This window comes from Mesoplodon mirus (assembly GCF_964341445.2).
Source record: "Mesoplodon mirus genome assembly, chromosome: 18".
NCBI lineage: Eukaryota > Metazoa > Chordata > Mammalia > Artiodactyla > Ziphiidae > Mesoplodon > Mesoplodon mirus.
This window is the reverse complement of record NC_138994.1, coordinates 12,868,690-12,890,516: the sequence shown is the minus strand read 5'-3', so window position 1 is coordinate 12,890,516 and position 21,827 is coordinate 12,868,690. Positions and strand designations below refer to the sequence as shown.

At 51.3% G+C, this 21,827-nt stretch overlaps 1 protein-coding gene across 1 annotated transcript in view; it reads right to left on the bottom strand.

Moving 5' to 3' along the window:
- CCDC57 (coiled-coil domain containing 57) overlaps positions 1-21,827 on the bottom strand; it is a 110,505-nt gene that overhangs the window by 67,073 nt on the left and 21,605 nt on the right. The window contains exons 4-11 of the mRNA XM_082602995.1: positions 20,050-20,151; positions 18,466-18,623; positions 18,227-18,301; positions 16,747-16,947; positions 9,674-9,832; positions 7,511-7,673; positions 6,977-7,111; positions 535-757 (exon numbers count right to left, since the gene is read on the bottom strand). Coding sequence (XP_082459121.1) covers positions 535-757; positions 6,977-7,111; positions 7,511-7,673; positions 9,674-9,832; positions 16,747-16,947; positions 18,227-18,301; positions 18,466-18,623; positions 20,050-20,151 — 1,216 coding nt within the window. The remainder of the gene's footprint in view (positions 1-534; positions 758-6,976; positions 7,112-7,510; positions 7,674-9,673; positions 9,833-16,746; positions 16,948-18,226; positions 18,302-18,465; positions 18,624-20,049; positions 20,152-21,827) is intronic.

The following is a 21,827-nucleotide window of genomic DNA, read 5'->3' as shown; positions in this document are numbered from 1 at the left end:
TGTGTGATAGCCTCCCCTCCAGAGACCAGCTCGCCATGCTCTCCGAGGGGGCCCCAGGGTCAGGAGCAAACACACACCCTCCTTGACGCACTGACACAACCATCTCATCCTGAGTGCAGCCGTCTCAGGCACTGCCCCTCCACTCACCACACCTCGAGACCCTGCTCCAAATAGCATGGGGCTGGGTGACCTTTGGGGCTTGGATGCTCCCCTGAGGAAGGGTCTGCTCCTCTAGCCCCACCTGCCCACTCCAGGAGAGCACAATGCCAACCGAGCCCCTGGTCCAAGTCTGGCTCTGGTTTTTAAGTGTGTCAAGTGTGTATCCTTCACTTTTCCCTCCACTTACGAATAAAAAGTTTTTATTGTATATAAAATATTTGACTTAAGACCCTTCCCTTGGAGGAAAAGCAGCTGCCATACTTTGAAGTAATCTATCAAAGGGGATGTTCACTTGTAAGACTCCAAGTGAAGCCTATTGTGGACCCAGTAGAGATGGCTCCTCATCCTCCCTCTCTCCCTCTCCCCCTCACTCACCAGGTACAGCTGAATCAGCGGCTGCCTTTGGGTCAGGCTGGTTTGTTTGTGAGGTCTCCCCTCCTAACTGGGCAGAAGGAAGAATCTGATCACTTAGAGTTTCCATTTCTTTCCTCATTTGTGCAATAACATTTCGCAAGCTTGTGTTCTGTTCTTGTAGCTGCTGGATCACAGTAGATGGAAAACTTTTACTTATTTCTTCTTCTTGATGCCTTACAAGCATCTGTCAAATACGGGAAAAAAAAAAAAAGAAAGAAAGAAAGAAAAGAAAATGGTTACAGCCAAGGACCAATGATTCCCTTGTGCACTGAGGCCGGCTGCATCTGCGTCCACCTGCCCCCTGTCCCTGCTCCCCGTCATCTGTCCTGGAGGTGGGTAATGTTGACAGAAGTATGAAAAAACTTTTTCTTCTGTGTTTCGTAAAGACAAGACCACTATTTTTCAAAGATAACTTTTATTGAGAAATTTGGGGACCCTTCCTTTTTAGTCAGAAGCCCATCATTCACCCATTAGAGTGGCAGTTATAAAAAAGACGATAACAAGTGTTGCTGAGGATGTGGAGAAAATGGAATCCTTATGCACTGTAAAAGGTAAAGGTATGCAGTGGCTTGTAAATGTAAAATGGTACAGCTGCTGTGGAAAACAGTCTGGCTGTTCCTCAACAAAGTAAACACAGAGCTATTATATGACCCAGCAATTCCACTCCGAGGTATAGACCTAAGAGAACTGAAAACATACATACACACAGAAACCTGTACACATGTTTGGAGCAGCATTATTCATAGTAGCCAAAATGGAAATACTCAAATGTCTACCAACAGATGATGGATAAGCAAAGGGTAACACTGTGAAACATTACTCAGCCAGAAAAAGGAACAATGTTCTGACACATGCTACAACATGGAAGGACCATGAAGATATCATGCTAAGTGGCAGTCAAGGACTTTAAAGCAGTTCCCATAAATATACTCCAGGATTTAAAGAAAAACATGAACATAAAAAGAGAAATGGAGGATATCAAAAAAGAACCAAATAGCATCTACAGAAATGGAAAATATACTGTCTGAAGGAAAAATTCACTGGCTAGGACGGGATTAAGAGCAGATCAGACACTACAGGAGAAAAGATGAGGGAACATAAACACAGAGCAGTTGAAAGTATTCAAACTCAAGCACAGAGTGGAAGAGGCCAAAAAGAACAAATAACAACAGAGCTCTAGTGACCACGGAATAATGTGAAGCAGACACTCACTAACCCAGATCATTGAGGGGGACAGAAAAGGATTCAGAACTTGTTGGCAAAAAAATTTCCAATTTGATGAAAACGTAAGTCCACAGATCCAAGAAGTTCAAGAAACCTGAAGCAAGATAAACACACAAAAAGTCACACCAAACAGCACATCATGGTCAAATTGCTAAAAAACAATGATAAAGAAAATCTCTTAAAAGCGACCAGAGGAAAAAAAAGACGCATTATGTTCCTGCAGAAGAACAAATACAAGAAACTGACAACTTCTCATGAGAACCAACGAAATCTAGAAGACAATGGAACTATATGCAGAAAGAAAAAAAAACCTGTCACTCTGAGTAAAAATCTCCTTCGAGGGCTTCCCTGGTGGCGCAGTGGTTGAGAGTTCGCCTGCCGATGCAGGGGACACGGGTTCGTGCCCCGGTCCGGGAAGATCCCACATGCTGTGGAGCAGCTAGGCCCGTGAGCCATGGCCGCTGAGCCTGCGTGTCCGGAGCCTGTGCTCAGCAATGGGAGAGGCCACAACAGTGAGAGGCCCGCGTACCGCAAAAAAAAAAAAAAAAAAAAAAAAAAAATCTCCTTTGAAAATGATGGCAAGAGAGACTGCCTTTGACCATGAGGGATTTGCTGCTACAGGACTTGCCCTCTGGCTGTAAACAACTAAAACACCAGACAAATTCTATGAAACCACTGTCTTCAGACACTGCCTGTACAGAACTGGGTGCCAGAGAGGAGGGAACAGAGGAAGGGAGCCTGTGGCTTGCCTAGTTCTCTGTGTCTGGGCCCAGCACAACCCAGCCCTCTGTGGATGTTTGCTTGCAGAAAGCACCAGGCTCCTCTCCTCCACGGCTGCCCCATCAGCACACTAACCTCCAAACAGGCAGGAAGGAAGGTCCTCCCCTAGGAAGCAGCACACGCTCACTCCCCACTCAAGGCCCAGATCCCATCCTGAGACTTTCTGACTTTCCGACTGGTTGCTGGATCCTGCTTACCAGCAAAGCAAACCAGCCGGGCTTGCGAGGACCTTTGACCAGTCCTGCTGAGAAAGAACAAGACTATGTGAACACAACGCGAGCTTCTAACAAGTTCAGAGATGCACAAACATGCCCATGCAGCATTACAAGAATCTGTGCAAATGATCCCAATGGCCATTAGTGAGAGAATGATGAAGTAAACCATGGCATGGTCATACAATAAAGTATAAAACCATTTAAGTTGCATTTTTTAAGCATTTTATTTTTTATTTATTCTTTCTGGCTGCGTTGGGTCTTTGCTGCTGCATGCAGGCTTCCTCTAGTTGTGGCGAGTGGCGGCTACTCTTTGTCGTGGTGTGTGGGCTTCTCATTGCAGTGGCTTCTCTTGTTGTAGAGCATGAGCTCTAGGGTCGTGGGCTTCAGTAGCTGCAGCACGTGGGCTCAGTAGTTGCAGCACACAGGCCCTAGAGCACGCGGGCTTCAGAAGTTGTGGCGCGTGGGCTCTAAGCGCGCAGGCTTCAGTAGTTGTGGTGCGTGGGCTCAGTAGTTGTGGCTCACGACTCTAGAATGCAGGTTCAGTAGTTGTGGCGCACAGGCTTAGCTGCTGCGTGACATGTGGGATCTTCCTGGACCAGGGCTCAAACCCGTGTTCCCTGCATTGGCAGGCGGATTCTTAACCACTGCGCCACCAGGGAAGTCCTGCATTTTTAAAGAATTTTAATGACGTGAGAAATATTTATGGAAACTTTAAAAAAGAATTAACGTTATATAGCATGACCTGAGCTATATGAACCCAGTATGGGCATAGGAACATACATGAGATATGGAGATACAGGTGGCTGGAAGGAAATACACTAAAACATCTGAGCGTCGGACAGACACGATATGTTTTCTTCTCTGTTCCAAGCGATGCCGGCTCACATCTGCAGAGCTCACATCCACCCGCAGTGGGCCAAGCCTTCCCAGGGGTACCCCTCACACAGATGAGGAAACAGAGACGTGAGCTCTCGGGGTCCACCCGACCACACACAGCCACATGCTGATGACAGACACGCACATGGCCTCCACGGGTTTGACCTGGCCACGACACTCAGCCCTGGCATTGAGCAAGCACATGACACACGCTGTCACCAACTTCCCACTAAGGCACCATGGGGGACCCAAGAGGTTCGGCCAAGGAGGAGTTGAGCTGGGGTGAACCTTGGGCCCACTTGACTCCAGAGAACACGTGCTGAACTAAAATTGTAAAATTTCTGCAGTGGCCACATATCACTTTTACTTTCAGAATGAAGCTATTTCTTCTGTTACCCACAGTTCCCAGCTTTTCAAGCCACCACTGGCTCCGCTATGCACCTGCTGTCTCCTTCCAGCCACTGCTCTGGCCCCACTGCTCCTGCTGCAAACACCCGGCCTCCCTCTCTGTGCCCACTGGGACATTTCCCACCTTCTAAGTGGCAGAGCCTCAGGCTGCTCCCACTCAGGCAGACAGCAGTGTGGCCGGGGCCGTGAGTGTGCAGCTGGCTGGTGCTCCTCACGTTCTCCCTCTGCCACCTGTGGGGCAGGGACCACTCCTCTCAGGTCCTCAGCTTCCTTGTCCTGAACAACAGGATCCACCTCAAAGCCGCAGTGCAGCCCAGTTGCACGGCGAATCCTCTGTCCCTGCGGCCGTGGCTGCGTCTCTGCTCTGGTAGTGCCTGCCCGACAGTGGTGCCTTGGTCTCCGTGGGGTGATCACCACGGCTCTGCTGAGGCTCCGTGCTCGGAACTTGTACCAAGTGAGGGAGAAGATGTGGCCAAAGCCTAGAGCTGGTCCATCTGAACAGTGGAATCTGTGATGGGCTCATCACTCCCCAGGAAACACAGTGTCTTGCTCCCTGGCGGCCTCTATTTCTGACTTCAGTGTATGACAGATTCCCTCACTGCTCCTACCTTAGTGTTTGCCAAGGGCTCACCCCTGCAGAACTCAGCACCAACTGCTGCCCGCCCACACCTGCCGCTTTACCAGGTGGTCACATCCTTAACCTGTTCCCAGGATTAAGACCCTCTGGGGGGAGCACAGGTGTTTTGCTATTATCTGCGGGATTCAAAAAACTTCATTCCATTGGGTCAGCCAGGAACTTGTGCAGCATTCTGCCCCACCCTGGGTCCTGGCTTGGAAGCCACATCTCTGTCAAGACCGCCACGCCAGCTCACATTCGCAGGTGCCTGGGATGCTGCTATGCCGCGCCCCACTCGCCTTGTCTCTGGGGTCCCATGGCCGGGCCCCTCCATACAGGACAAAGGTGTGCATCTCCCCACTCAGCATGGGATGGGCGGGGAACTTGTTTCTGACCCCTAGACCATTTCTAAAGCCCCTGTTTACTTAACAAGGCAACCAGCCATGAGAGGCCTCCCTGACCAGCCGAGCTGGTGCTTGGAGACAAATGTCTTCTTTTAATTGCCAGCCTGGGGGGAAAATACAACAAAGAAAAATTGGGGTGGGGGGTCATTGATAAAAAAAAAAAAGGCATTTGTTTTCTCTGTGTGTCCTAGGGAAGGCACCCATGCAGAGACCACCTGCTGTGAGCCCCCAGGACCACAGGTGACTCTGGAGGCTGGGGTCGGCCGCACCTCTCCTCCTGGGAACACCGGTGCTCCAAACCTGACCACTGGCTGATGGTGAATCTCCCCAGGGGCTTGTTAACAGATTTGCCTTTCGGAGCTCAACCCCTAAGGCATCGGGCCTAGTAGGTCCTGCTGGGACTCAGAGGGGTGTGTTTCGGAAGCTTCTGAGGTTTCTGAGGGTGGCCAGATTGGGGGCTGCGCAGTCACCTGTGCAGAGAGGACAATCACGGCCCACATAGCATGGCTGGCAGGAGCCCACCTCCACCAGGTGAACGCTAGGTCAACCCAGCACCAACTGCGGGCAAGTGCCAGCCACAGAGGTCGCAGTGAGGCCCCAGGGCCACCTTCCACCCGCGGTGAGCACGAATCCTCCCAGCAAGGACACATGAGCTACAACCTGCACTCCCGACAGTCTGGCTGAGCGCACATAGGCACAAGCAGGGTCGGGTGGACGCCTGGAGACGCAGCTTGGGCCACATCCATCCTCCCTCTGCAGGTGGACAGCTGGACAGGTGGGAAGAGGCCAGCACCCCTGGAAACATCCTTAGGATTTCAGTGGCTCCATTATCCTGGACGACCGGGTAAGTGACCTTCCACAAATGGACAAAGATCAGACTACTGAAACAATGGGCCATTGAACCAGGAAGGTCATGTCTGAGCCAGGCTCGGGCTAAGCTCTGCTGGTGCAGCTCTGGAAGGCACTTCTCCTTGTGGGTTGCCCAGATTTCCTAGCAGCCCGGTGACAGGGCTTCCCTCTGGAGCCCTGGATGGACGGGGGACAAGGCAAGAGGCAAGGCAAGACATGGGCTGTGTTCACTGTAATGCCAAAGTCTAGGCATGCGCCAAGGGTCCCCCTCAGTGGAAGCAAATGCCCTCTCTGCAACTCTGAGTCAAATCCTGCCACTTCTGGCTTCAGGTTTTACTGGTGCTAGTCCTTGGCACCCCTCAGCCCGCAGACACAAGGCTCCGCTCTCTGCCTCTGTCGTCACGTGGCCTTCCTCCTGTGTCTGTCTTCACATGTGTTCTTTTCTAAGGACACCAGTCCTATTGGGTTAGGCCCACCCTGCTCCCATGTGATGTCATCTTAACTAAGTCCATCCATAAAGACTCTATTTCCAAGGAAGGTCCCATCCTGAGGCGCTGAGACCAGAACATGTCTTTTGGGGCCACCATTCAACCCGCAGGCATCCCATAGTCAGTATCAGGCTCTGGCCAGTGCAAAGCAGTAAGGAAGTCTGTGCTTTATGAGAGGGACGGCCGTCGTCGCATGTTGCATGGCTTACTCACCACGTGTGAAGAAGTGTGTTTTGGGATAAAGCTTCAACCTCTTGGTTCTTTGTGTTACTGTCTGCCAAGATGCAATATCTGAATTTGGGGTTTCTTGATATTTCAGATGCTGAAGATACAAAGATTGAGTGTAGACTCCCATTAACTGGTTGAGGGCAGCCTCACCCTTGTTTGTGCAAACAGTCATTTTAAAAGAAATAGGGCTGAAAAGACCTGCCTCCAGTGCTGGTTCTATTTGGCATATTTTCCCTCTAGCTGGGGGAGTGGGTGTCTCCAAGAGGCTTGGGAGGAAGAGCCAGTGGGGAGGCTCAGCAGGGGGTGGCCCCTCACCTGCGCCTCCTCCTCAGGGTGGAGCCCGTGTGTCCGCAGCGCCTGCACAGCCTGGTCTCTCTCTCGGGTCACGGCCTTCAGCACCACCTCCTGGCCACACAGCACCCGCTCTGTCTCCTGCAGCTTGGCAGCAACCTGGGGAGAACACAGACTCAGTTCATCCTGGGAGGATTACAAGGAAGCAGTGCCACCTTCAGGGTCCAGACCAGCTCCCCATCCTGCTGAGAAGCAGACGGCAGACACTGGGGTGAGAAACCCCAGGAAATACGTGGCCATCAGAGCCGGCAGAGCACAGCAAGCGCTGATCCAGCTCCAGAGGCAGCTGCACCGGCCGTTAGAGAAAGGCTACGGGCAGGGACTCATCTTATCACTTTAAGTCCTGTTGTTATAAATCAAACTGCTCAGTGAGGCTGAGTGTTTTCAAACGCAAAGGATAACTCGGTGAGGGCCCGCACTGGGCTCCAGGCACCTCAGTGGACGTTCCCAGCCCTTCCTTCTGCAGAAAGAAGTCGGACAGCCCTGGGGAGCAGAGACCTGGTCTCTGGCCGCGGTTAGGCCCTGAATCAAGTCCTCAGCCCGCCGGTGCTGCTCCCGCTCGACACCCTCGCAGCGGCGCTGCCAGTCCAGCTCCAGCTGCACCTTGTCCCGCTCCAGGCTCTGCTCCCTCTCTGCTGCCAGAGACAGCTGCTGTCTGTACCTGCGGGGGTGAAAACCACCAGCTTGAACGTTTTCCTGAGGTCCCTTTGGGCTGTGACGTAGCTGAGGTGGGAGGCACCCCTCCTGGGCCCCCAGGCCGGCCGTGTTCACGGGCTTGGCTTACACCTTCGCACAGGCCCAGGTTCAGAGAGGAGCAGGCGGCTGGGTCTCCCGATACCGAGAAACCCAGCACTGTGCGAGAGGAGGTCAAACTCAGTAAGAGGAGACAGAAGGAAAGCCAGCAAACTCAGACAAACGAGACAATGGCTGCACTAGAGAAACGCGAGAGGGTTCACGGCAGAGCAGACAGAGCTGGAGAGTCAACAGTGCGCTGAAAGGTCAAACAGAACTCAGAAGCCCAGCGTCCATCTACCAGGGGGTTGGGAGAAATCAGAATGGAAGGAGGACATAACCACAGAAATAGGAGGAAATCCACCATGGCTGGAGAGGGATGTGCGCCTTCTGCCTGAAAGCTTCCGAGTGCTGGACAGGAGGGGCTTCAGACGCCATGGGGAAGGTACAGACCGCCGGCTGGGATGGAAGAAAAGAGCATGGGGGAGTGAACCGGACCCGCACGAGGCTTCTCGTCAGCCACACAGAGCAACGCAGGGTGAAGATCGCTGGGAGGCCTCTCCCCCGGTGGGCAGGGCTGTGACCAGGGCGGGATGGTAACACCTTCTACAGGGGACACCGAGTAAGGCTCCGTCCTGCCCACTGCAGGGAGATTCTCCTGCTGGCCGTGCTGAGAGGACCACGTGGCCGGGACAACCCCGGCTGACAGCCGGCAAGGAAACAGAGACATCAGACCCACAGCCGCTGGAACTGACCTCCGCCGACAACCTAGATGAGCTGCTAAGGGGAGCCCGAGCCTCAGAAGACAGGGCAGCCCGGCCGACACCTTGATTCCAGCCGAGTGAGACCCACTTACTTGGGGGACCTGGCTGCCACAGAAACAGACCCTCAACAGAGGTGATGTAATTAGCAGAAAAATACTTTAAAACAGCTACTGTAAATATGTTCAGAGATTAAAGGCAACCACACACACAATGAGGAGAGAAATGAAAAGTGAAGTGTCTGAAATAAAAAACCCACCAGCCTTCCTGGCAGATGAGACCTTGTTGGGAAAGCCTTAGAGGCTATCAAAAGAACATCAAATTAAAGCAAAGGAAACAGAAGAAAGACAATAATAAGGATAAGAGCAGGTATCAGTGAAACTGAAAACAGAAAAACAATTGAGAAAAATCAATGAAACCAAACGCTGGCTCTTTGGAAACATGTGTAGAATGGATAAATCTCTAGCTAGACTGATGGAGAAAAAAAGAGACAATACAAGTCACCAGTATAAAGAAGGAGAGAGGACACTGCTACAGATTTTACACATATTAGAGGGACAATAAAGAAATACTATAAACAATTTTATGCCAATAAAGTCAACAATTAGATGAAATGGACAAACTCATTGAAAGATACAAATTACCAAAAGCCACACACACACACAAAATAGAAAACCTGAATATCCAAATCAATATCCAAAGAAACCAGACACAAAAGACTACAAACAGTAGGATTCCACGCAGATGAAACTCCAGATCAAGAGAACCCACAGTGACAGAAAGCATCCCGGCAGGTGCCAAAGTGTGAGGGGACTTCGGGCAATGGAAGGGTTTTATATCCTGACTGTAGTAGTGGTTATACTGCATATTTATGTACATATTTATCGAGATTCATCAATTGTACAGTTAAAATTGGTACATGTATTGTATTTCAATGATTTCTCAAGAAAGAGAATATTATCTTTAGCCAAGTGCTCATTCCAACTGATAGGAAAAGACACTAACAGTCAGACAAAAGACCTCAGAGGTGATTCCTGACACAGGACCAAATGGCACACACACCTTTATAGCCCTGGTGCAGACCGAGAACCGCGCTCTGTGGGAAAGGCCTCCTCTGACCACCCACCCCGCCGCCCCATCCTCATCCCCTTCCCCCACGACATGGTACCTTCCAATGTCCTGCTGGCATCTGGCCAGCTGTGCTTTCAGCTTCAACTCTTCTTCCTGCAGCGACTGAACCTGAAGGTCTTTGGAGATCATCTCCTTGGAATGTTGAGCAATCTGGGCATCCCAGCCGGATCTTAGAGCTGATGCATCTTCCCGAAGTCTAAACAAAGAAGGGAAGCTACGTGAATGTGGGCGTGGTTCTCACTCGAGCTCTCTTTTACAACAAATACACACACACACATGCACGCAGCCCTCAAAGGAAATGCTACAGATCAAGGTCTCTTTCACACTCATCAGGGCAGAGACTTCCTTGCCTAGATCAAGAAATGGTCCTACCCAAGAAGAAATATACACCCATCCCTCCCACCAACCCAAGCATCGACTAACACCTGCAGAATGCCAAGCCCACGCCAGGTGCGCGGGGAAATGTGTGCCAGGGCATGTCTCTCGGAGCCAATGGTTTTGAACCAGTGCCATCTGACTCACCTGGGCACCCCTTGCCATGACCGGCACAGCCCTTCCACATAGAGACATTCAACACATATCTCTAAATTGAACAGCAAGATAAGGTTCTACAGAAACCCTTTACATTCCTTGGTAGAATCACCAAAAATGTGATAAATCTCCCAAGAAGAAAAACTTTAGGAAAAACACCTAAAGATATTGACTAGAGTAGCCATGATATTAACCACACAAAGCTCTCAGGGTGGTCACCCTATTTGCAGCCCTGGCCTGTTTCCCTCCTAATCTGCACTCAGCATGCTATGGGGTAAATGCTGTGAGCACTCACTGGCCACTGCCCAGAGCCACAGGCCCATAGGTGGGCCACGGAGTGTGGTGCAGAGGTGGATGAGCCGTGGGAAGGCAAATGGCTGTCAGCCGATAAGGCCTTGGATCAAAGTCCCGAGTGCCGCTGCCCTGAGCCTCAGACAAAGCTCCATCCAAACATGGGCAGAGATGGGAAGGAGAAGGGAGCAGGTTCCCTCGTGGGAAGCTTCTTTAAACATTTCAGCTTAAACAGGCCTAAACGCCAAGGATGGTGTGCTGGGTTTTTTTTTTTAATAATTAAAAAAATATATTTATTTTTATTTATTTGGTTGCGCCAGGTCTTAGTTGCAGCTCGTGGGCTCCTTAGTTGTGGCACGTGAACTCTTAGTTGGGGCGTGCATGTGGGATCTAGTTCCCTGACCAGGGATTGAACCTGGGCCCCCTGCACTGGGAGCACAGTCTTAGCTACTGAGCCACCAGAGAAGTCCCTGCTGTGCTGGTTACCCTGGCCTGTTAGGAACCGGGCCGCACAGCAGGTGGTGAGTGGCAGGGAAGCCAGCAAAGCTTCGTCTGCCGCTCCCCATCGCTCGCATTACCGCCTGAACCATCCTGCCTGTGACCCTCAGGCCCGAGTCCCTGCCTGAGGAGCCCTGTGCTCTCCATTCTCTCGGGCACCCCAGCGCCCTAGCAACGCCTGGCACAGACATGCGGTGGCAGGGTGGGGCTCTCTGCTCACAGGCCGACCCCGCTGCAGCAGGCAGGGGATGGCTTGCGGTTGAGCCAGGATTATTATCATTCTGAGTAGCAGAGTTCTCTTTTCACAAAAGACTGCAGCGAAACCCATTTGGGAAAACGCTTTAAAGACCAAGGTGGGAATGAAGAAGGGGAATGACTATAGGAAAATGTACAAAACCTCACAGCCCAGAAGAAAGCCACGCTGCTCAGTAAAGCATCAGGATTCTTCAGCTCTGTTGTTAACTTAGGAAAATGCACCCTCTTTGAACCTGCCTGGAAACATCATGTAATAAAAGTGTCACATCTTCAAAGGATTAAGACATTTCAAGTATGAAATTTCCAGCATTAGTCTTAGCTATGGGAAAAGGTCGTTTTTCCTTTTTGTTTTGTTTTTTGGTCATTTTTCTTAATATAATTTTTTAAAATTTATTTATTTTAATTTATTTCTTATTTTTGGCTGTGTTGGGTCTTCATTGCTGCGCGTGGGCTTTCTCTAGTTGCGGCGAGGGGGGCTACTCTTTGTTGCGGTGTGCGGGGCTACTCTTCATTGCAGAATGCAGGCTTCTCTTGTTGCGGAGCACAGGCTCTAGAGCGTGTGAGCTTCAGCAGATGCAGCACATGGGCTCAGTAGTTGTGGCTCGTGGGCTCTAGAGTGCAGGCTCAGTAGTTGTGGCTCACGGGCTTAGTTGCTCCATGGCATGTGGGATCTTCCTGGACCAGGGCTCGAACCCGTGTCCCCTGCATTGGCAGGCGGATTCTTAACCACTGCGCCACCAGGGAAGCCCATATAATTTAAACAAATTACTTCTAGCACAATATGTCCAGAGTCATACTGACTCTTACCTAAAATAAATAGCTCGTCCTAATATCACAAGGGGCCACAAAAAGTTGGAAACTGCAGAACTTGTCCAGCTAAGACACAGTGCTGGTGTCAGAATGGGGGCTGGAGCTGCTCCCCTCCGGGTCTGCCCAGCGCCCTCTCTCTGGGGCGGCACCTGTTCTGCTCCCATGTAGTTGTTGGGGTGAGAAAGTAGCAGGTGGGGGCCCAGGAACCCGTGACAAAGCTGGCCCCCACCCCAGGCACTGACCTGGAGCCAAGTCCACGCGGGGAAGTGTGTGCGGGCGGGCTGGTTGCTCACAGCATCTGGGCTTCACCCTGGCTGTGCCCCACCAGACACTTAGCCCTGGAGCCTCGAGTGCCCCATGTCTGACGTGACAGAGGGAAATGAAAGGCTCTCCTCCGATCTGTGTGTCGCTGGAAGACGAAAGGACACGATGCCTGGCCTGCCCTGGAATTCCAAAGCACTCCTTCCCCTCGACCTACTCATTGGCAACTCTGCTCCGAGGCCGAAGGACATCGGCTAGGAGGTACTTTGTAACTGGACCTTATCTGATTTTCCGGGTGGGAAAGGGGAGCAGCTGGCGGCCCTGGGAAGTCGACTGCCCAGGCCTCACACATCAAGCAGGACATCCATTCTGAGCTTCCCATTATAGTCCCTGATCTGATCCTTCGTGATTCCATGTGTGTTGGGCTTCCCCAACTATAAGAGAAGGTGCTGGAGCTCGAGAACCATATTTTTAATTCTAACGAATTCCCACGAGATGATCTGCACACAGCAGGGGCTTTGCATGTGTCCATGAATGGGACCCTGGTTCCTGCTCCACTTTGCCAAGACCAAGCCAGCGCAAGCAGGCCTGTGTTCTGGAGAGCAGAGAGCTCGCCCTCACTGAGTCCTGGCCTCTGACCAGCATTTGGACCAGCGCTGTCCAGCACTGGGCCATGGGCCACATAGGGCTCCCAGGCATGTGGCCAATCTGAATTGAGATGTGCCTTCAAAACTTAGCACCAAAAAATGCAAGATATCTCAATAATATTTTTTTCAGGCAAGTTTAGTCATCCTTCTTCATTAATAACTTTATATTGATTACTTATTAATGATATGCAACAAGATGGCACTTTGGTTAAAGTAAGTCCCCTACATATGAACCTTCAAGTTGCGAAGTTTCAAAGATGTGAACGTGGAGCTTACTAATGAAGACCTGATGGAACTGGAGACCCAGAGAAAGGACGAAGAGAGACACGAAGATGAAGAAGTAACTGAAGAACTGAAGAGATTCACGACGCAGGAAATGGCAAGGGATTTTCTTTATCTGAGGAGGCACTGTTAGTTTTTGAGGCCCAGGACCCGAACGCAGAATGGAACACGAAGGTCGCAGCAGCCGTTCAGAATGCAATCCAGTACTACCGGGTCACCTATGATGAGAAAAGAAGAGCTACTACCCAGACATCACTGGATCGTTTCTGTAAGAGGGTGGATAGAATTGAATCCAGCAAGGAACCAGAACCTGTGCCATTAAGGTCAGGTGTGGATGACATTGCAGCCTGCCCTCCGTCTCCAATTGCTGACGATCCTTCAGCTCTACCACCTCCCACCTCATCTCCCTCCTCCAGTCAGTAACTCTTCTTGTCTGTTCACTCGATGCCAGCCCCTGGATGCCAGCTGTTGTACTGGACTACTGTACTTTTCAAGGTACTGGGCTGTAAGATTAAAAATGTTTTCTTTTCTGTGTTTGCTTGTTTTTTATGTATTATATGTATGAAAAGTTATTATAAACCTGTTACAGTACAATACGATATAGCCTATTGTGTTAGTTGGGTACCTAGGCTAACTTTGTTGAACTCATGAACAAATTGGACTTAGGAACGTGTACTCGGAATGGAACTCATACATATGTAGGGGACTTACTGTATACTGGGTTAGATATAGTGTTATTGGAGTTAATTTCTTTTTTTTTCTTTTTCTTTCTTAAAATATTTATTTATTTATTTGGCTGTGCCGGGTCTTAGCTGTAGCATGCGGGATCTTTTTAGTTGCGGCACGCAGGATCTTTAGTTGCATCATGTGAACTCTTAGTTGCAGTATGTGGGATCTAGTTCCCTGACCAGGAATTGAACCCGATCATTGGGAAGGTGGAATCTCAACCACTGGACCACCAGGGAAGTCCCCTGGATTTAATTTCACCGATTTCTTTTTGCATCTTACCTCTGGGTACTAGGAGGTTAAAGTGCCATGTGGCCCCATCATATTCCACGTGATAGGTTATACACCTGCACGGACACACACGGTTCTCACAACACTGTCTCAGGTCATCATTTCTCTATTCTGCCATCCACAAACCAATGGTCTCAGGAAAACTATCATAAATAGGCCCAAAGAGACAGCAAGCTCACAGTATGGGCCGTTCTGCTGCTGATTTGTAAAGAGTATGTCTGGGTATGAAAAGACACTGATACAGACACTAAGACTTCTCCTGGGAACCCAATGATGCTGCTTGTCATGGCCACTTGACTGGTCCCACGGAAGAACAGGAAGGGACGCAAGGGTGGACATGCCAAGAGGTGAGAGCAGAGGAAGGAGGCCTGCCCGCAGGAAGCTCTGTGCACCCGGATATTGGGATCTGAGTCGCCATCCATGAGAAGGGCCCAGGAAGAGCCTGTCCAAATGGAGGAGTGGCTGGGGAAACACACGCCCGTCAGACTGAGCTGCCTCACCCCTCCAGCTACTGCTGCGTGCGTTTAACAGATCAAACAATAAAACGTGTGACTCTAAGGAAGCTATCCTGAATAAACTTTAACTTCCTGGTATTTTATAGTTTAACAGCCATTTTCCCCGTAAGTAGAAATATAACTTGGCAGAGAATTCTCTGTAAAAAAAAGAGACAGAAATATTTTCCAAACAAAGGAGAAAAGCCAGTTGCTAAACAGTAGGCTCTACAAATGACTTATTTGTCTTAATCATCTTCTGTAAACACAGCTTCTCTAAAGATCACTTCCTTACTGGCCGCCAAAAGGCTGAGTTCAATTATGACTCCAGTTACAGTGGTCCTTTGCAGATACCAGGCACAGTGGGACAGAATGGCTTACATGTCATGGCCTGGTTAAGATGCCGAAAAAGAAAACTGGGTTTAAAAAGAAACTAGTTGGGGCTTTCCTGGTGGCACAGTGGTTGAGAGTCCGCCTGCCGATGCAGGGGGACACGGGTTCATACCCCGGTCCGGGAAGATCCCACATGTCGCAGAGCGGCTGGGCCCGTGAGCCACAGCCGCTGAGCCTGTGCGTCCAGAGCCTGTGCTCCGCAATGGGAGAGGCCACAACAGTGAGAGGCCCGCGTACCGCAAAAAAAAAAAAAAAAAGAAAAAGAAACTAGTTGGGAATTCCCTGCAGTCCAGTGGTTAGGGCTCTGTGCTTTCACTGCCGAGGGCCTGGGTTCAATCTCTGGTTGGGGAACTGATCCTGCAAGCTGCATAGTGCGGCCAAAAAAATAAAAAATAATTGTAAAGAATGGTTTGTGATTTAAAAAAAATAAAAAGAAACTAGTTTATGGAGAAACTGGAACCTTTGTGAAAAATGGTGCATCCACTGTGGAAAACAGTTTGGCAGTTCCTCAGAAAGTTAAACGCAGAGTTACCATACGATCTACAACTCCACTTCTGCGTACATAACCAACAGAACTGAGAAGAGACTTGAGCAGATATTTGCTCACCCACAGTCATAGTATCACTAGTCACAGCAGCCAAAAGGTGGAAACAACCAAATTGGCCATCAGCAGATGAACTGATAAACAAAATGTAGTTCTATACAAACAATGCAACGTTATTCAGCCTTAAAAAGGAAGGAAATTCTGACACCCGCTACAACATGGATGAACCTTGAAGCCATCACACTGAGTGGAATAAGCCAGTCACAGAAGGATAGACACTGTAGGATTCCACTCATATGAGGTCCTTAGGGTAGTCAAATTCACAGAGACAGAAGGTAGGATGGTGGGTGCCAGGGACTGGGAGAGGGGGATGGGGAGTTACTGTTTAATGGGCAGCTTTAGTTTTACAGAGAAAAGAGTTCTGGAAACGAATGGGGTGATGGTTGTACAACTGTGAATGTACTTAATGCCACTGAACTTAAAAATGGCTAAGATGGTAAATTTTATACTATGTGTATTTACCACAAATAAATAAATGGACACATTCATACATACATCCACACATACTAACCACATACTTTCAAATAAAAGAAAATGAAAAAAGAGAATGGTTAAAAACAGTGACGGGGGGGGCCTCCCTGGTGGCGCAGTGGTTAAGAATCCGCCTGTCGATGCAGGGGACACGGGTTCGAGCCCTGGTCTGCGAAGATGCCACATGCCACGGAGCAACTAAGCCCGTGTGCCACAACTACTGAGCGTGTGCTCGAGCCCACAAGCCACAACTACTGAGCCACAACTACGCAAGCCACCACTACTGAAGCCTGCGCGCCCTCGAGCCCGTGCTCTGCAACAAGAGAAGCCACTGCAATGAGAAGCCTGCGCACCGCAATGAAGAGTAGCCCCCGCTCGCTGCAAGTAGAGAAAGACCACACGCAGCAACGAAGACCCAACACAGCCATAAATAAATAAATAAAATTAAAACAACAACAACAGTGACGGGAGCTGCAGGAGTGACTCCCAACAGCCTGTGCCCACTTCCCTTCATCTGCAACAGGTTAACTAGGCAGCCAGGCCCTCAGCCACAGCTCACTTGTCAATGGCGGCATCCTTCTCCTTGGTGGTGTCCGCCTGCCTCCACTCAGCCCTGCGGAGCTGCACCTCGAGGTTCTCGCAGCGCACCTGCAGCTCCAGGGCCCTGGCCTCTACCGCCTGCAGCTGCTCCACATGGGCGCTCTTCGCTGCCATCAGCACCGTGTCCCTCTCCCTGGCCAGACGGTCCAGCTCCTCATGCCTGAAACACAGCGAGGTCCCCAGTGGCTCACATAGGCCCTGCTCAGGACCCCCGAGCCTAGAACCTTCCTCATTCTGCAGGAGTGCTGCACGTGTGTCCTCCTGAAGGGAACTCTGCCCGCTTCTCTCTTCTCCTCACTCCTCACATGAAAACACTGACTGAGAGATTCTCAGACGCCGGGCCCCGGCCCTCCCGAGCTCACAGTCCATGGGAGAAAGACCCCAGAACATGTGCTTCAGTGAAGGGCCACCAGCAGAACCCGTGCCGACTCGGGAAGCAGAAGGCAGGTGTAAACTGCCCTCGCCTCGCAGCTACCCCATTTGCTGGGCTGCTTTCGACCCGGAATCTGAGGCTTCCCAGAACTGGGGGCCGCGGGACGCAGGCTGCAGGTCTGTCTTCGCTAGAGATGCCAAACCTACTGGAACTCTGTCAACAGAACATTCGTCTTGAAAATACACTGTTGGGTGTCCCTGATAGCTGACATGATGTCCATGATGTTTTATGCTTTTATTCTATTTGGTTTCAATGAAGAGTAAAAAGACCTAAAAAATGTAATTCTACATGATTTCTTTCAGATTCCTTCAGCATTGTTCAATGAGATGGTTAAGCCTTATTTAATTGAGTCGCATGCTGTACTTTTCATTCCAATTACAATCAATCTTCATCTTACTCACCTTGCAAACTGTTCAGTATTTTCCACCTTCTAGAAGCAAAAAACTATACTCATGCCAGTTGCTGTACCCATTAGTTTCTGGCAGGATATACCTTTTTTTTCCACCAAATCACAACAGAAGTTTGATCATGACAGCTAGTGAAGGGAGGGAGTTATTTCTGAACTGCATTATTCTGTGACCATTGGTTAGTTACTTTCAAAAGGCAAACACCAAGACTCCAGGGCATGGACACCCCAGCCCACACCAAGGAACCAAGGAACACAGGTTTCTTGTCACCTTGGCTCCGTAAATAACGCCACCTGGGCTGCACATGACTCTGCGGGGTCATGCAGTGTGTGAGGACACAGAGCATCTGTGTGCACCCTGCTCCCAAGACTTGTTTCAACGGGTCAAGTATATTGGCTCTAAGTGTCAATCTGGACAGCTTTCAGCAATTCATTTTACAAGGCGTGTTCTGTAATTCTCAGTGTTTTGATGATATTCCTCCAAACACACTCAAATATACTAATTTGAACTGAAAAGTGAGGGGAGACCCTGGAAGAGCAGGCCTGACCCAGCTAACGGTCCCACAGAAGGGCTGGGACACTGGAGCCAGAAACACTCACTTCCTCCTAAACGTCTCCTCTTCTTTTTTCTTGGTGAGCTGCACAGAGTGAAGTTTACCCTCTAAGTCTTTTATCCTGAAAGAATCAAATATTAGTGGAAAAAGCAGGTAAGGGGCTACAGCAAAGCTGGCCTGGAATAAGCCAGAACAGGCAGATGCCTCCAGGCTGGAGTCCAGACCATGCTAAACATCAGGCGCATTGGCCACATCCGCCCACAGGGAGATGGGGAGACTCCGCACCGGGCATCCTTCACAGCAGCCAGGTCCCTGAGTTCCCAGTCTCTGTGCTGCAGCCTATCCTCCAGCTCTGCATTCACCACCTCGGCGCTCTGCAAGGACTCCGCAGCCTTCACCCCGGCCTCTCTCAGGGCCACGAGCTCTTTGTTCAGCAGTTTAATCTTTGAAAGAGAAGAATTCAAAATAAGGATATAAGTGGAACAAACTGAGGTGTTAGAGGTAAGCCTTACCATTTTATCAGAACTGGGAGAGAAGGAAAACTGGAATTTGAGAAGCAATAAAACAGTGAGTCTCCTCACATGCTCCCACAACCTTGAGAGCACGGGCCCCGTGTGAGCCCCTGTCGTACCCCAGCACCCGACTCGGGCATGATTTGCATACTGGAATCACACAGCCAGATGGAGGCTGTAAGAACGTGGCTCCCTGCTGAGGGACCCCACTCACACCCCAGCCACACACTCAGTTTTTAAATAGCTTCTCTGGGCCTCAGCTTCCTCGACTATAATGCGGAGGTGATGGTACTGCTGCCCACAGATCAGTTCTGTGTATAACCTGTGATGCCCTCAAGGGGCAGGTGTTCAGGGGACCAGAACCGACTCGTGGCAGCTGGAGACGGGAGTGGGGCATGCCCTGCCCACCCACCCCTGTCCCCGACTCCTCTGACAGGAGTGCCCACTGCACTGTGAGGCACAGGTTGGCCCTGCACGTCCTGCCTGCCCTCTCTCCCCTGGTGCTCAGAAGTCCTCAAAGTGGCCTCGGGGCAGGGGGGGCAGGTCACTGTGAGGCAGCCCCAGCCTCAAGGTCCTACTGGCCCTGGGTGCATTCCTCCAGCGGAAAGTCAGGGAGACTCCCGCAGAGGGGTCAGGCAGGGCCTGGTGCTGCCCCCTGGACTGCAGCCCTGTGGGGAGGCTGGCGGCCTAGAGGAGGGACCTTGCCGACCACTAGTGCAGGGTGTCGATCTTACCACTAACACCTGGCTGGACGCTGCCCAGATGTGACCAGCTGGGGCAGCAGGGCTGGGCCAGGCGTCAACCCTGCTTCCTTGTCCCCGGCACAACTCCCCCTCCCCTCCAGGCTGCTCCCTGTCTCGGTGCTAAAGGCCAGGCATGTGTGCTCCTCATGTGTGCCCTGGCCATGTCGGGGCCAGTGCTTTAGAGAAGTCCTGTTCACCGAGGGGAGCCAGCTCCACGGCTGGGAGCACCAACTGCAGACAGGCCTCCTCCTGAAAATAGGGGGATGAGTGGCACCTCCTCACAGGCCCACTCCAAGGTGTCACGGGAGTACACAGGCCAAGGACAGAGTTTGCGGGGTGTCGGTTTCTCCTGGGGGAGGCACTTCCTCAAGGTCAGGTAACTAGACCTGGACTGGTGGCACCAGCGTTCCTCTGGCTGGGCAGAGTGGCCGTCACTCCTGACCGGGGCCCTGGCAGGTACAGTGGCAAGCATGTCACCTGCATGTCACCCCCAACTCTGTGTGGCAGAGACCGAGGCCCATGTACAAAGAGGGAGGCCTTCATGTGAACCCTAACTCGCAAGGGGCTTCTCACTTCTGCTGAGGAAATGATCACAGTACAAGGGCGCCCTCTACCTTGAGCTCGTGCGCTAGGACCACATTGCTCATGCTGTCGGCCTGCAGGCGGAACGCATGCTCCCGCTTTTGCATTTCAGATTCAAACTCCTGGAGCAGCTCCTGGAACAAAAAGAGCTGGTGGTGAAAAGAGCACGGCGGGGCCAGCAGAGACCCGCAGGCACGCTGAGGGCAGGAGGGACGCAGAGGACCTAGTGGAGGACGAGGTCAAGAGTGGGACTGGGACCTGTAACACTGCATGAAGGACATCGGAGGGCTCTTGTTCCCACCGTGGTCCTGTGGGGTTTTGCTCTGCACAGACAGAGCTGCTAGTGGACCCACAAGGAGAGACACCAGGCCCAGGAGCTCAGAAGCCCCCCTCCCAGCGGTTTTGTTGTTGGTTCCATCTATGTCTCTAAAGGACACGCCACCCTTCCCTCCGCGCTACCTGCCGGCTTCCTGAGCAGCCCCACCCCCCACCCCCCACACGGGGCTCACGGCTCCACTCCCCCGGCTGTGTAAGCCTCACCCACGGGCTGAACCCAAAAGTCCACAAACTATTACAACAATAAAGTGATTCACGGCTCACCCAACAGCGAACGATTATGACGGTTCTCCCGGAGTTTTCAATTCTCTGTCTCTCTCCCCACCCCTTCTCTGTCTGGTTCTCTCCTGTTTCCTGAGTGGTGTCCGCTTCCCAGGACACACCCCATAATGTGACCCTTTCTTCTCCTGGGGTGTGGTCCCTCCAGGTCCCTCAGTCTCCATGCCCATCTGGTCCCTCCCTGGGCTGCCTCACAGCCAGCATCCAGGCCCGAGACTCACAGCTCCCCTTAGGCGGTCCTCGGTATTCCTGGATGCCCTCTTCCTCTCTCCTGGTTTACTCCTGCTGGAAAGGACCTCCTTCCCCACCTCAAGAGCTCCCATCAGGGTGAGAGGCCCACGATCCCCTGCCCAACTCGGCCTTCTCCCAGGGGGTTGGAGGGGGAGCTGCCCTCGGTTTCCCTGCCCCACCTCTCTCAGAGTCACGGGCTTCCAGGTGAGGCTGCCAGCTCAGCCCTGTGACTGGGGCCACCCAGTCCTGGGGACCCGCCCAGCTCAGGCCCCCATTCTCCTGGCAGCCTCCTCCACTCCGTCTCTTGGTTCTCAATGTTCTGAACTCAAAAGGAAAACAGAGGCAGCTAAAGGCTGACCCCTCGGCCCCGACACACAGCCACGCTGCACAGGGCTCGCTCAGTAGTTACGCTCTAGTAACTTCCTGAGACGCTGTCACCCAGCCAGAGGCATCCACACCCTCACGCCCCAGGGTCCCAGGCTTACACCTCTTCCCCCAACAGCGCTGAAGACCCTGTCCCGTGTCTTCTGTCCCAAGCTGAGGTTGAGGAGTTTGGGCCAGGCTCTGCCTCTACAGGTTTCCTGGACGTTTGCAGCATCCCCTCTTTGTTCCTCTGAAACCCCTTTTGCTCGTGGCTCTGGGGGCCCTTTCAGTCTGAAGTCCCCACCCTGAGAAGTGGCTATGATGTTTACTTGATAATCTGACACCTTCCTGTTCTCTGCTGTATGTTTCTGGAATTTGTATTGTTAGATGAATCCTGGATTTATCCTCCATGTCTCTTAAATTCTCTCTTGGATTTTCTGTGTCTTTTTTCCATTTTCTGAATTAATTTCTTTATATATACTTTTATTTTTTTAATTTTAAATATTTATTTATTTATTTGGCTGCACTGGGTCTTAGCTGAGGCACACGGGATCCCCGTTGCTGCATACGGGCTCTTAGTCATGGCATGGGGGATCTAGTT